Source organism: Haemorhous mexicanus, chromosome 2 (genome assembly GCF_027477595.1).
Source record: "Haemorhous mexicanus isolate bHaeMex1 chromosome 2, bHaeMex1.pri, whole genome shotgun sequence".
Classification (NCBI taxonomy): domain Eukaryota; kingdom Metazoa; phylum Chordata; class Aves; order Passeriformes; family Fringillidae; genus Haemorhous; species Haemorhous mexicanus.
The window spans coordinates 87,658,844-87,672,193 of record NC_082342.1 but is presented as its reverse complement, the minus strand read 5'-3'; the positions used below and the strand labels follow the sequence as shown (position 1 = coordinate 87,672,193).

Here is a 13,350-nt window from a genome sequence, read left to right as displayed (position 1 = left end):
TATACTGGAAAAGATCCTCCTAACCTTCCTGTCCTTTTCAGGCTGAATACAGCTCTCTCAGCCTCTCCTTACATGTCAGAAACTGAAAACCTTTAATTATCAATAATCAAACAATTTTGAATATCCTAAACACATTTAAACAAAATGCATCATCTTACTCTTCACCCTGTATTCTGTATCTGTCTTTTATAAATGTACTGAGCATCTGTCTGTGGGACCACAAGCATCTTTGCTCCAACTCAAAGCTGATAAATTATTTCTCAATATTGTTTCCTGCCTCCTAATCTATTACTAAACTACAAGAAATCTTTCTCTTATCTCAAGACACCCAGCAACTTTAAATCTTTTGGCATGAATCTTAACAAAAGCTTTTGAAAACCAGGATTAAATTAATTCACACAGTTGTTGAATGTTTCAAAGCATTAAGCATAAATGCTTAATGAATAAATAAACAAGAACCTAGAAAAACTGCACTAAATATTCTAAAATTCCAATAACACATATTTAACTCTACTTTTTTTTAAATGCCTGACTTATTTTTCAATTTAAAAAACACCTTTACTGGCCTGTGCACATTGTTTTCCCAAAACTGCCCAGCACTGTATTTGTCCACCTTACACTTCTCCTTTACTAAAAATAATTTAAGGTCTTATGCAGCAGATACTAGTCCAGAAATACTCTTTCACTTCTGATGGATTTTGGTTTTTATCACAGTGGCCTAATTTAGATTGTTTTAATTTCTTTTTGATGTCTAATACTGTGTTTATACTGAGTTTAACAATCTCCATACTATTTTAAGCTCTGCATCTTTTTAGCTGCTCATTTTATATACTTCAGAGACAGTGAACAGATTGAAGACTTCAAGCCCATTTGGTTGCTCCTCATAAGGTTGCTTTTCCATCCCCTTGATAAAACTTGTTTTCCTCTAAACCTTTTAAGACCATTTAAAATAGGCAGACCAGAATACAACATAGTATTTATGGCTCTGGCCCACAAAGGATTCATACAGTTGAATCAACTCATATTGTCTGTTTAGTTTGTTCATTTCCTAACCATTTCTAATATTTGTTTTGATTTTTGCACCCTATGGAGCACCACTGAATTTCACATAATGATCTATTTTGACCCTGAGATCTACTTCCAAAGTGATGATGGCTAACACAGAATCCATCACGTCTTCTTTTGGCATTAAAATTTTTCCCCATGTCCATCACTCCATATTGATCTACATTGAGCTGCACATGACTTTTAACACTCAGCTCCTTATGGTCTTCCTGCTTTTCTTCACACATCCCTGGTCTTTATCACCCTGAATAGTTTGATAAAATTTGAAGCACTTGTGCCCTTCCTATAAAATTATTTGTTGAAAACACCATATGTTAAAACAAGCACAGACGTGACAGTCTTCCAACAGAAGTTAGGGACTAAAGTGTTTGACAAATTTAAACATATTTGGGAGACTGTATGTGGCTGTTGTGCACATGTATGGTGCAAAATTAACAGTAAACAGAGATTTTCGTAATCCTGATTACAGTGCACTGATATGATAAAACCTGAACTGAATTACAAATATAAAGGAATCTGCATGCATTTCCTTTATGCTCATACAGAAACAAGAAGTCATCACACACTTTTTATAGGTTGGTAAAATTCTGACACTTCCTGACTAACTCTAAAACTCATTCAGGCCTAAAAAACCTGGCTGAAGTTAGGAAGATAAATACTTTTAAAAAATATATATATAACCCAAGCATCTCATAGGTCTGTGTTTATTAAAAAAAGACTATTAAAGTAACCCATGAAAATTTTCAGTAATTGAAATTAAATCAAACTGTCTTTGAAAATGAACTATTGCACCATCTTGATAGGATTTAATTATCCCTCTAAAGTCACTTTGTAGTAATATACTATATAAGAATTGTCTGATTCATGGTGCAGAGAATCCAGCTTGAAAATTGGAAACTAATGGGAATGAAAGAGGTGACAGAAATATCTCTTGCTTAGTCTCCTGCAGAGCTTACCGAGGTCACAGAGAAGTGCTGAATCTGGTGATGGAAGTACATTTATTTATGCCAAAATTGCAGGGATCAAGCCAAAATTTCATAGTTCAAATAAGTCACATGAATATCTATACATATATATAAAGTATAATGAGATTGTTTCCTTCAAAGTGTGAGCCTGTCTTAGAAAACCTGTGACACTGATATACTCAGACATTAAAGATTGATTACACTGCCCTGAACCTGGTGTTTTATACCAAGCACAAGTGTAACACTGCAAAGGTGCAAATATTTTGATTTTCATTCACTGTTTTCAGATAGAATTATCAAAACTTCTGCATCAGATATTATCACACATTATCTCAGCCTTCTTTTATTAATGTACTGAGGGCAAAAAAAAATAAAATAGAGGCTGTCCTTTTTTGAGTCAACAATTTTAACATGCACACACAGAACCCTCATAAAATTAAACAGCTGTGAAGAAGGATGAAAGGAATATGAATATTTTATGTTTTTTAGCATTCTAAATTGAGACTCACAAAACTGTGGCAAACACCTTGAACCAGAGCTGAATCTACTGGGTTTTATGGCCTGGGCTGGAGGAGGTCATAGAAATGTCCAGGATACCCTAATTTCCAATGTGCTCATTGTGAAGAGCATATTTATCTGTAAGTGTATAAAAAACACTACCTTCAATATCAGTCACTGCTGAATACAGTGTGTCATTTACTTTCTCTCTCTGAAAATGAAATTGCAAGTTTATTTATCAAGCAGTAAATTGAATAGGAGGGAGCAGGAGCTCCCTGTGTGGCTGGATTGTGACAATTCATCACAGCCACCAGTTCTCCCTGCCAGGGGTTTGGTGTTTGCCATGAGATTTTCCTCAAGTAAAAGCCCACCTGACTGTGAGTGAAGCTACTGAAGAAAGCAGCCTGGCAGAATGCCTCAATGAAATCTATCAAACAGATATAGAAATATACAGAAAATTACTTTCATCATTGTAGCATTCATCAAAACCTCTTTCTCAGGGAGGGGCTGAGGGCAGGGTGAGCAGCACCTGCAGAGAGAAACCATCAGCAGGGGATGGAGTCTTGTGCACCAGTGCTGGGACTGGAAAGGAAGGAGATTTGAAAGAACTATGAAACCACTTGCTGTGAAGGCTCTGAGTGAAGATACTGCCTTTACACACAGTGCCTACTCACATTCCACAAGGTAACATGCTTTCCACTGATTTGCTTTCCTCATTCCATTGGTGGATTAGATTTAAAAGTAGGTTGTTTCAAATATTTGCTCCTCTAAAATGTCAAACTGAATCAAAATCACATTCATCACAAATGGTGAATCATTTTTCACATAAGACATTCAGGCTTGACTCATTTGCCTGCTGCAGGGATATCATCCTTTATTGCTACAGTTCCTATAATGGGAAACAAGCATTCCGTGATTGAGCATGATTGACTGCAAGCTACATGTGAGTCTCTCTTACAAGCCCAAATTCACTTAACATCCACACCTTTTTCACAGAAGTTCATGTGTACATACAAACACAGGGTGAAAACATTTCTTGAGGAGAAAGCTTTAGCACACTTGCTCTCTTATTTGAGCCATGTGTGGCCTGAAGCAGAATGTGCTAATGCATGCCAATGTGCCAGCAGGTATTTCAAACATACTCTGCACTCTTGGGCCCAACAGTTATGAGCAGGGATGGAAGGTCATTGCATTTAATGTGCTTCTGAGACTGTTATGATGTTGCAGCTGGAAAAGTGCCTGGGACTATCCATTCTACTGACAGGGCTGCTTTGGTCTGAAGAGTTTCACAGGCAAAGAAGATGGCTGTGACTCATAGGGCTCAGTGTTTAGGTCAGAGTTTGCTCGGAAGAAATGAATCAGCTGAAGGACTTACTCATCAAATGTTTCCTATAATTAATTTCATTAATTCACATTCGTAGGGATTCATAATGAAAACAGTAAGATTGATACAATTGTGGAGTCAATGGAAGTGCATGTGTTTGTAGGCACCAAAAGAAAGAGCAAAGTGTTAAAAGAATGCCCTTTATTGATAAACAAAAGATGCTTAGAGGACACTGTTCCTGTGCTGTGCATGTCAAGGGCCCACTACAGAAGACTGGCAGCAGACAGCCATGCACTCTGCCATCAGGAGGATAACATCTCCAGGTTACAGCTTATTACCCATACCATTATTTTTCCTGATAGTCCAGCCTAAAAATAGGCAATAGACAGAGTCTATATATTGCAGACCAGGAAAAATGTACTGAGAGCTGCTGAGCAACACAAAAGATCACTGAATAGTAGTGGTTGGAAGGGAGCTCTGTCCAATCCCCCTGCTAATGCAGTTTCACCCAGAACAAGTAACACAGGGCACATCCCGATGAATTGTTAATATGTCCAGAGAAGGAGTCTGCACAACTTCTGTGGCAGATCTGACCATAAACTGTCACTTCTGATCAAGAAGAACCACAAGGACAGGAGAAGGACTGTCAGCTGGCATGACCTTTTCCCATACTCAGGTGATGCTCGCAAGATCACATGAGCTCACACATCTTGGAGACTATGAGACTATGGGTGCGAGGGTGAGTGAAGGAGATTTATGAGGGACTTACTGTGAGTTGAAAAAAATTCAGCTAATTTAGAGATCCTTCACCTAAACCTCACAGTCCCATTCCCAAAACTCTCACCCTGAATTTTGTTACATGGAATACCCTAAACTTTGAGTGATTAACAAAAAAAAAAAAAAAAATCTTTAAAAAAAAGAATGTTCTATGTTTTTGTGACCCTACTCAAAGAGAAAAAAATTACCCTTTTTGTTTTCCCACTGAGTACATTTTTGCTGTCCACCTTACAGATGAAAAGCAATTTTAGTGAAATATTAATGCTGACATCATTAGCTACATCTAGTTACATTAGTAACATCTGGCATTGAGCTACATAAAGAAGCATCTACTTGCACTTTGCAGACGCTTGGGTTTGACACATCTATTAAAACATGCATGAGTAAGTGGTGTTCCACATTACACCTGTATGATTCCAGGACAATTCCATTAATGTTACTGACTGCACTGCACTGAAAATACATGGCTGCTGTGCTCTCATCCATTGTTTGGAGTGGGTCTGATATGTGTACAGAACCTCAGAGAGAGCAAATTCTGTATACAAGTTGAACAAAATGGCATTACCAGATTGATAGTGTACAAAGAAACAGCAATCTTCAGTGATTCTCTGGAATAAAAGTTACAGTGGTTTAGGTAAAAATCTAGTTAAGGAAAGATTAAGTGAGAAAATGCAGCATTTTAAACATAAAAGTATTCATTATACTACATTCTGATTTATTAGACATATTAATGTATAAATATATATTTGTAGTAGAGGAAGCTTTAAAAAATAAGAAGTCTCCTAAATAGTATCTACGGTAGAAAGAAGAAATGATGCACACAGGACAGTTTTTTGAGTTCATAGAGAAATTCACCCTACTTCAAATGTCTCACTCTAACTCAGCCACCTTATCAACTCTTTATTATCCATGGAGAGGAACAGGCGCCTCCAGAAGGTGAATTGCCCAATCCGTCTCAGACTGACAGGACTGAATCTCCAGGTATTTATTTTCTTGTCTTGCCTACAGAGGCCTCTTACAGTAACAAACTGAGATTGCAAATGTGCAATTTTTACATGGATGAAGTTATAAGGGCTTCCTCTGTCCTGATAACACAGATCATCCCCCACTAAACACTGTAATACTCCATCAACTTTTTAATTTGTTTTCCTCTTAATGAACACGTACACCCCAACGCTGATGCCTGACCTATTCCCAGTAACAAGGAACTAAAATATTTTTGTAATATTCATATTTTTAAGGTTTTTTATTGTTTACTTCTTATCTAAGGTAGTACAACTCTCCCAAGCCCAACAGAGAAAAATAGCATCCACTATTTTTTTTTACGATCTTGCAAAGGAAAACATAAATCAATCTTTATTCATGATAAATAATTGCAAAATATTCTCCTACATTCCCCTGACATATCCTTACTTATGCTGGAAAGAAAATACCCCTTAAAGGAAAAAAAAAGACTTTATGAAATAAAAAGTATATTAAGAAAATAATGACTTTACCTATTATCACATGCATGCCAAGTCTTGCCAAATGCTTCACAGTTTGGTAACCAATTCCTTTAGTGCCTCCAGTCACTATAGCAACCTTTCCATTTTGTGTAGGGAAAGCTATATGAGAAAAAAGAAATAACACTAAGTTAGTTCTCAATAGTAACACAATTAAGAAGTTAAGATGTATTTTAAAGAGTGTACACTTAACAGACCACTCAAGCCAGGCCAGTAAACAATCTCAGGAACAAACTCTGTATGGAAATAAAAACTTTGGAACATCCACCATTATTTGGTGCCCTATAATTTTCCAGTGTTAACAGTTCACAAAAGACTGAGGTTGACAACACGAAAAGCAAACAACCACCTCAGAAATTTTCTCATTTCTATTTGCATGCATTTCATCATCCTGCAGCCATCTGACCTTTACAATTTCCACCATAACTCTGTTGCTGAACAAGGTGGCGGCAGTTACGTCAGCTCAGAGATGGCTTACTCAATGTCTACAGGGAAAAAATTTCAATTGGCAGCATGATACCCTGGAAATTTCTTGAATGACAAAAGACCAGCCTCTGTCAGCAGCATGGAGGAAAGATCTCAGTCAAAGGTGAGCTGGCAAAAGTACACCAGCTGACCCAATTTCCCTGCATAACTGAGAACTTTCCCTTCTGAAATCACGAGGCCCTGAGCCCCAAAGAAATGAGGAAGCAATTTTCTTGCATGAAAGCTCCCATCTGATTTTACCACCTACACCAGCCCTGTCCCACAGAAGCCAGTATCCCCAATACCTGCTGTCACCCTCACTCTGCCTCCACTCCAAGTGCTCCTTGACCCACACACAGCCTGGCAGCCAGGGAATGCTCCCAAACTCCCTCTGCTAGAGGGGTGGCTTAGACACATCCTGTGTCTCCTGCCTCCCCAGGCAGCCCTTAGCCTGCCATGTGAGCCAAGAAGCATCTGGGATGGCCCTTGCAGAGCAGCTGCCATTCCAGCTACAAGCTCTCACACTGGGTGCAGGTTGCACAGCACATCCCCCCACCATGGAGGGAGTCCTGCAGCCAAAGCAGAGCAAAGGCATTATCATTCAACTGCTTGGGAAAGGCCTGAATTAGGTCTAATATCAACTACAATTTTTTTTTGGGGGTGGAGAATGTTTCGTGTGAAGCACCATGTGGTCCTTAGGTGACCAAGGTGAATTTCTAATTTGCTTTGGAGTTAAAGCTGTGAGGTATTTGCACAGGAAAAATAGTATTGAATACTTCATTTTGCTGTGGTGCAGCGTCCGTAGGCAACAGTATAGGTAAAAAATGTTCAAAATATGCCAAATTTCATCTATCAAAGGACTTTCTATTTTGATTTCCAGGTTTTTAGGGGATTGCTTTGTTGTACAGCACCAACTCATATTTTACATAGTTATGAAACACAGGACTAGCACTGATACAAGCTTCTTCCTTCACAGCAACTTCAAAAAGGATCCACATTTCACCTTTTCTGAAACACATAGTTCTTTCCATCATGATTCAACATGAATTTCTCTTCTCTTCAGGTAACAACTTGATTCTTCCCATCCATAAAGAAGAGAAATTGTTTGCAGTTCTCTGAAGGTTAACTCAAATTACAGCGATATGTATGCACATAGGTGTCCTGACATATATAATTGAAGATAAATAAGCCTTCCAGGAGCCTTCTAAAGGGGTTCAATTTAGCTATAAGCAGCCCTGCAATTTCCAGCAAAAATACTTCTAACCATAAACTCTAAACAAAATGCCTACAGGTCCAAATCTCATAAAGAGAAACTGCACTCTTTTGGGCCTGAATACTATAGTGTTTGCAGGGAACCCCGATGAGGGGAGAGAAATGATGCCTCTGACTCCATCTTATCAGAAGGCTAATTAATTTCTTTATTATACTATATTATCCTGTATTCTATTACACTATGTTACATTACATCTAAACTGAATCTGCCAAGCACACAACTGCACACACTGCTCTGAATCTCGTGACTGTCAGCCGACAGTCCCGACACACACACACTCTCTTGACCCTGATATGCCAAGGAAACAAAACACCATCACTTTGGGCAAACAATCTCCATGCTGCATTCTACTTGTGCACAAACACAGGCACAGCAAATAAGATAAGAATTGTGTTTTCTTTCTCTGATGTTCAGAGAATGTGAAACCCAGAAATATTCTTGAGAAGAATTGTGCCTTGCTCTTCTCTGTGAGGAGAAATGTGGGGCTATAGAGCACCTTCTCTTCTGCCTCCCCATACCTCCCTTGCCTCCTGGCCTGTCACCACATTGCTACTCGACATTGGATTTCACATGTTGCATACAGATGCTGTCACTCATTTCCATTACTGCACCATCTATTGAATTAGAAGTGACATTTTAATGAAAAATTCACTTAGAATAAAATTAATGAAAGAAAAGGAGAAAAAGAAGTCAGGACTGGGGAAGGGGCAATGACATGAAGGGAAAATGGAAGTCAGAAGAGGAAAGCAACACCAGGTATCACTGTGATAAAGTGGTTCTTAGCAGAGGACCCAATGAAAGAAGCAGATGAAAGAAGATGTCCAGTCCAACCCTGTCTATGGTGACTGCAAAGAAAAGGACAATTTTTTGGTCCTAAATGCCACTTAAAGAATTCACTGAAAAAATGCATTCTGTGTGACCCTATGTTACAGAGAGGTTTAAAACAGGCCTGCTTGTAGCAGCTAGCCCCAAGGACCTAAGAAAGCAGACAAGAAGGGAGAAATGAGGGCTGCAGACACACAGATAAGTGGTCATTATCTGTTTTACTTCCAAGAGGTACAGCTTCCACATAACATGGTTTTGTATAGACACAATACTGCATTGCACAACTCAGTCTATCCACTCACTTCAGTCAAAATGGGAAGTGCAAAGAGAAAAACTGAAATAGATTTGGGGAAGGGAGTGCGACAGGAAGAAAATAAGCTCTTCAATAAATTCTAAATTGTTATTATTTTTAAAAATATGTACAGTTTCCATCAAGTCAGATGTCTCTGTGTAAAATGAATCTCCATTTAAATGAGACACAGCTAGTACTTATTTCATCAAAAGTGGTCAAGATCAAATATAGGTTCTGTGTGTCTTCAGGGACAACTCCAGTGAAAGGCAGTTTATTAGTGCCCTATTCCCTCTAGAACTCCAACATCATGTGGAATTTGCAGTACACCCAACTTTCAGCATTAAAACACCACTTCTATGATGAAACTCAGCATGAAATTTTCAAAGCAGACCTGGGCTCAGCCTGGTTTTCAGCAGGTACTGGTTTATTTTGTGCGAGAGGTTGAGCTGAGTGCAGCTGGAGGCTCACAGCCCCCCCAGGCAGGAGGCAGTGGGGACCCACCAGCTTTGCAATGCCCAGAGAGGTTCCCTCTGGCACTTCTTGCATCTCCTTTAAACCACCCCAGTTCTCTCTCTCCCTCTGCTCCTGGTAAGGAGGTAGATACTGATCTCAAGTTCAGAGGAATAATGCCAGTGATATCTCCGTGGGACATGAGAACTGTACAGCCTTGTGCTAATGAAATCCCCTGACCAAGCAGTAGCTGGTAATTTCCCTTGTGTTCAAAGAAACCAGCCTGCAGTCCTCAAGTGCTCTTTATCACACCAGAGGCTGAGAGAAGCTTCTCTCAAGCTGCAGGTTCTATCTGCATTCCAAAGTATTTCTACAACACAAGCCTGTTTTCTTTGCAAGTGGATTACTCTAAAACAGGAAAAAAAGCCAGATTTATTATGTCCTGATATGAGGCTATTTAAAAAGAATTATTTTCCTTTAAAGTATACTTGTCCTTTAACAGAAAAAAATTGCATGTACATAGACATTCTCACACTACAATTCAATACTACAAAAAACATAAGGCAGTTCTGTAATTTTAAAAAATACTAATTTTCAAGGGACTCTAAAACAGGGCTGTCAGGCTGCCCTTGCAACTGCCAAAACCACACTGAAATAAGACAGTCTGCAGACCCATATCAATGACAAATTCCATATCAATGACCAGTTCCTGCCAGCAAAATCTCAGCTCTGGAGCAGGGATGGGGGTCATTGAAGTAGACAAATCAAAACAAAGGCAGCAACCTTTCTTTTTTTCTTTTCAGAAATACACTATGTGAACACGGACAATGCAAGCCTCAGAAGAGGAGCTTCCCTTGAGAGTAGCTTGCTTTGGTATTCCGAAATCTTTACAGCACATGGTGCTTGAGGCCAAGGGAAAAAAGAAAAGAAAAGTATTAGAAGTTTATTTAAAGCAAATTCCATCAAATTTTTACAAAGTTCCATCTCCTACCTTACTAATCCAGCATCTGCCTTGTGGCACATGATGGGTCATGTGGGCATTGAAATAGAATTTCTTGATATTAATTTCCTCATTAACCTTCCTTTTAGGACATTGAAGGCCAAGGGTAGAATTTAGCTTGTCTGAATCAGTCACCTGTACTTATCAGGCAAGACCTGAGCATAGCTGAAGGCATCCAAAAAGTTGGTCAGTGCCCACCTGTGAGGTGCCATGCTGGGACCTGCCTGCACCTCCTGAACTGGCCACACAGTGCAGGAACTTTGGTGCTGTTTGTGCTGGAGAGATCCCTACAGACAAATCTCAACAGTTTTTTGGTTTTTTTCATTCCTCTTATAACTGAATAATTTACATGCAAATATTAGGCCTGAAGGTAACTGGCAGAAGCACAGATGGAAAAAAAAATAAAAAGAAAAGAACTAACAATGAATATTTAGTTTCATGACTGTATAACAAGATCCAAGTTTGGAGCAATTCCTGTATAGCAACACTGAGTGAGAAAAGAAGGCAAACTGTAATTTCCTGTCCTCATCTAACACCACAGGACAAGGCACAATCAAGTTCTTCTAGATGGATTAAAGAAATCATATAGCTCAGTGCACCACAGAATTATTGAGTAGTTTTTCCTATTGCAAAATATTCTGACTCTTTTTCTCTGATTTGTACCATGGCGATGCTGAGATTATAGCCATTAAGCAGATGTAGAAAAATAATTCATTTCCCACTCTGAGAGGCAATCAGTAAACTACTGGGGAGCCCATGCAGCTTTTAGCAACAGCCTTTTTTGTATGCCTTACAGAAACATCTCCATCAAATTATGGTTTGGCAGAAACCAGGCTAACAGGGTCTGGATTCAAATGTCATTCCAGGACTATCCTAACAGAAGACACTTTAGGTACTCAGATCCTGACAGATAAGCCAGACAAACTGTGTGCGCCTCAAGCCTGTCCTAAGCCTGTGCAGATGATTTTTTCAAATGCAAATTGTCTTCCCAAATTTGCACACCAAAATCTTTTCTGCTTCCAATCACTTTCCTAATGAACATCAATATGCAATCAAGACTGAAGGCCTTTAAGGCTGGAAACCAGGTAGGTGGCAACCAGCCTGACAAGTCCTTCTGTGAAAAGGCATCCTGCTGGTTTCAGCAGTTGAGGCCATCGGGCTCAAGGCTGATGAACAACTGCCATGCACACATGCAGGTCCACAGGCACACCAGATCCAGCACACCTCAGATGCCTGGATGCATTGTGAAAGAGAGACTTAGCTGTCCAGGGACGGCATCTGTTTCCGAGCACAGCTGGAGTTCTGCATCAGAGAGGAGACAAGGCTCCCAGCTTTTGTTAAGAATCATGAGGAAATGGAGGTATCGGAGAGGCTGGCCCTGGAGTCACTCATGGGAAGAGAAAGGTGTTGAAGAACCAGAACAGCAGGAGAAACCAAACCATGGAAATGTGTCCCTTCCCCTACAAACTCATAGGGATCTCAAGGTGCTATTAATGGAACAGCAGCAGTCAGATGGCTCTAAGAATTTCAGCAGCAAGGGGAAGACCTAATTTAATAAGGCTCCCACGCAGCCACTGACAGGGAATAGGACTGTGCTCACAAACCACAGCAAAACCCCTGGCACACATAAGCTTCTTGTTTAACCAATGCACAAGACACACACAGAGCCTGAAATGCTGCATGCCAGTGAAACAACAAACAACTCACACTTAGCAATTCTGGAAACTCACAGAAGTTCCATCCCTGTATTTCAGGGGAATGCATGCTCAGCCTATGCCCCATGAAGTGGACATTTCCAGCACACAGCAGAGCTCCCACACCACAGCAGCAATTTGTCTGGGCTGCCTGGGCTGTAACTCCAGCCAAGGCACCACATATCCAGGATGCTTGGACAAATGGCCAAAGTGCAGCAAGGCAGCAAATGACACAAAAGGAGGGGAGCTGGCAGATATGCCAGCTAGAGAAGCAGAGTGCTCAGCCAGCTAAGGAGATAAGGTGTTTACTCATCCCTTCCTGACATTGTCAACACAGGAACAAGTGACATTTCTTCAGAGTTAGCAGCAAACATCTGCTGAGCCAGACTAATGATTTTTTTTTTTTAATTGCCAATGAAAACAACTTAAAAAAAAACCCCAACCAAACTTAAGGCTGCTCTAAATCTATAACATTTGTTGTAGCTTTTTGATAAGCATGCCAGCTTGCTTACAGGGATGAAGTGATAACATTTGCAGGCAAGATGACAAGCCCTTCACAGAAGGCTGAGATACAAGCACCCAAAATCCCTTACAGGGACTTGTTCCTAGATATCTCATTTAACATATGCAGAAGTCATACTACAAATGAGCAGAACAGCTAATTTTCCTCTTTTTTTTTTCAACTCATGAACTCACTGTGGAGCCTTGGGGGGTAATAGAGAGCAACAGGTATTGTAAGAGTCCAACATCACAAGTTTGGAGCATGAGTATCCACAGCAAGACCTAACTATAGTTAAAAAAACCCCACATATTAGAAAATATGTAAGATAAACTGGTGCAATAGTAAGATGAAAGTTAGGATGCTAGCATTACAGTCCTGAAAGAAATATTTTTTACTAAAGAAAAATAACAATACCATAAATAAGGCAGCTGTTCAGAGCAAGAGTTTTTGGCACTGAAAGATACAAGACCTGTGGAAAGACATCTCTCTAACAGTGGGATGGGGAGTGGGAAGCTACGCTAAAAATTTCATTTGCATGACACACCTATCTGCATTTCTTCTAGTGATTCTTGGAAAGACAGCATAAATGCAGATAAAGGGAGAAGCGTGTGTGGAAAGCAGGGTGTGGAAGGGGAAGCAGAAGGAAGTGTTAGACTTTCAAATAAGACAGAAAAAAGTTTTTTGGTCAAGATGAGGTCATTTTCAAGTTCTTCATTCC

At 39.7% G+C, this 13,350-nt stretch overlaps 1 protein-coding gene across 4 annotated transcripts in view; it reads right to left on the bottom strand.

Annotated features, from left to right (window-relative positions):
• Positions 1 to 13,350, bottom strand: part of DHRSX (dehydrogenase/reductase X-linked) — a 162,247-nt gene that overhangs the window by 118,302 nt on the left and 30,595 nt on the right. For all 4 annotated transcript variants that reach the window (XM_059839365.1, XM_059839367.1, XM_059839364.1 and 1 more), the window contains exon 2: positions 6,126 to 6,233. In XM_059839365.1, coding sequence (XP_059695348.1) covers positions 6,126 to 6,233 — 108 coding nt within the window. The remainder of the gene's footprint in view (positions 1 to 6,125; positions 6,234 to 13,350) is intronic.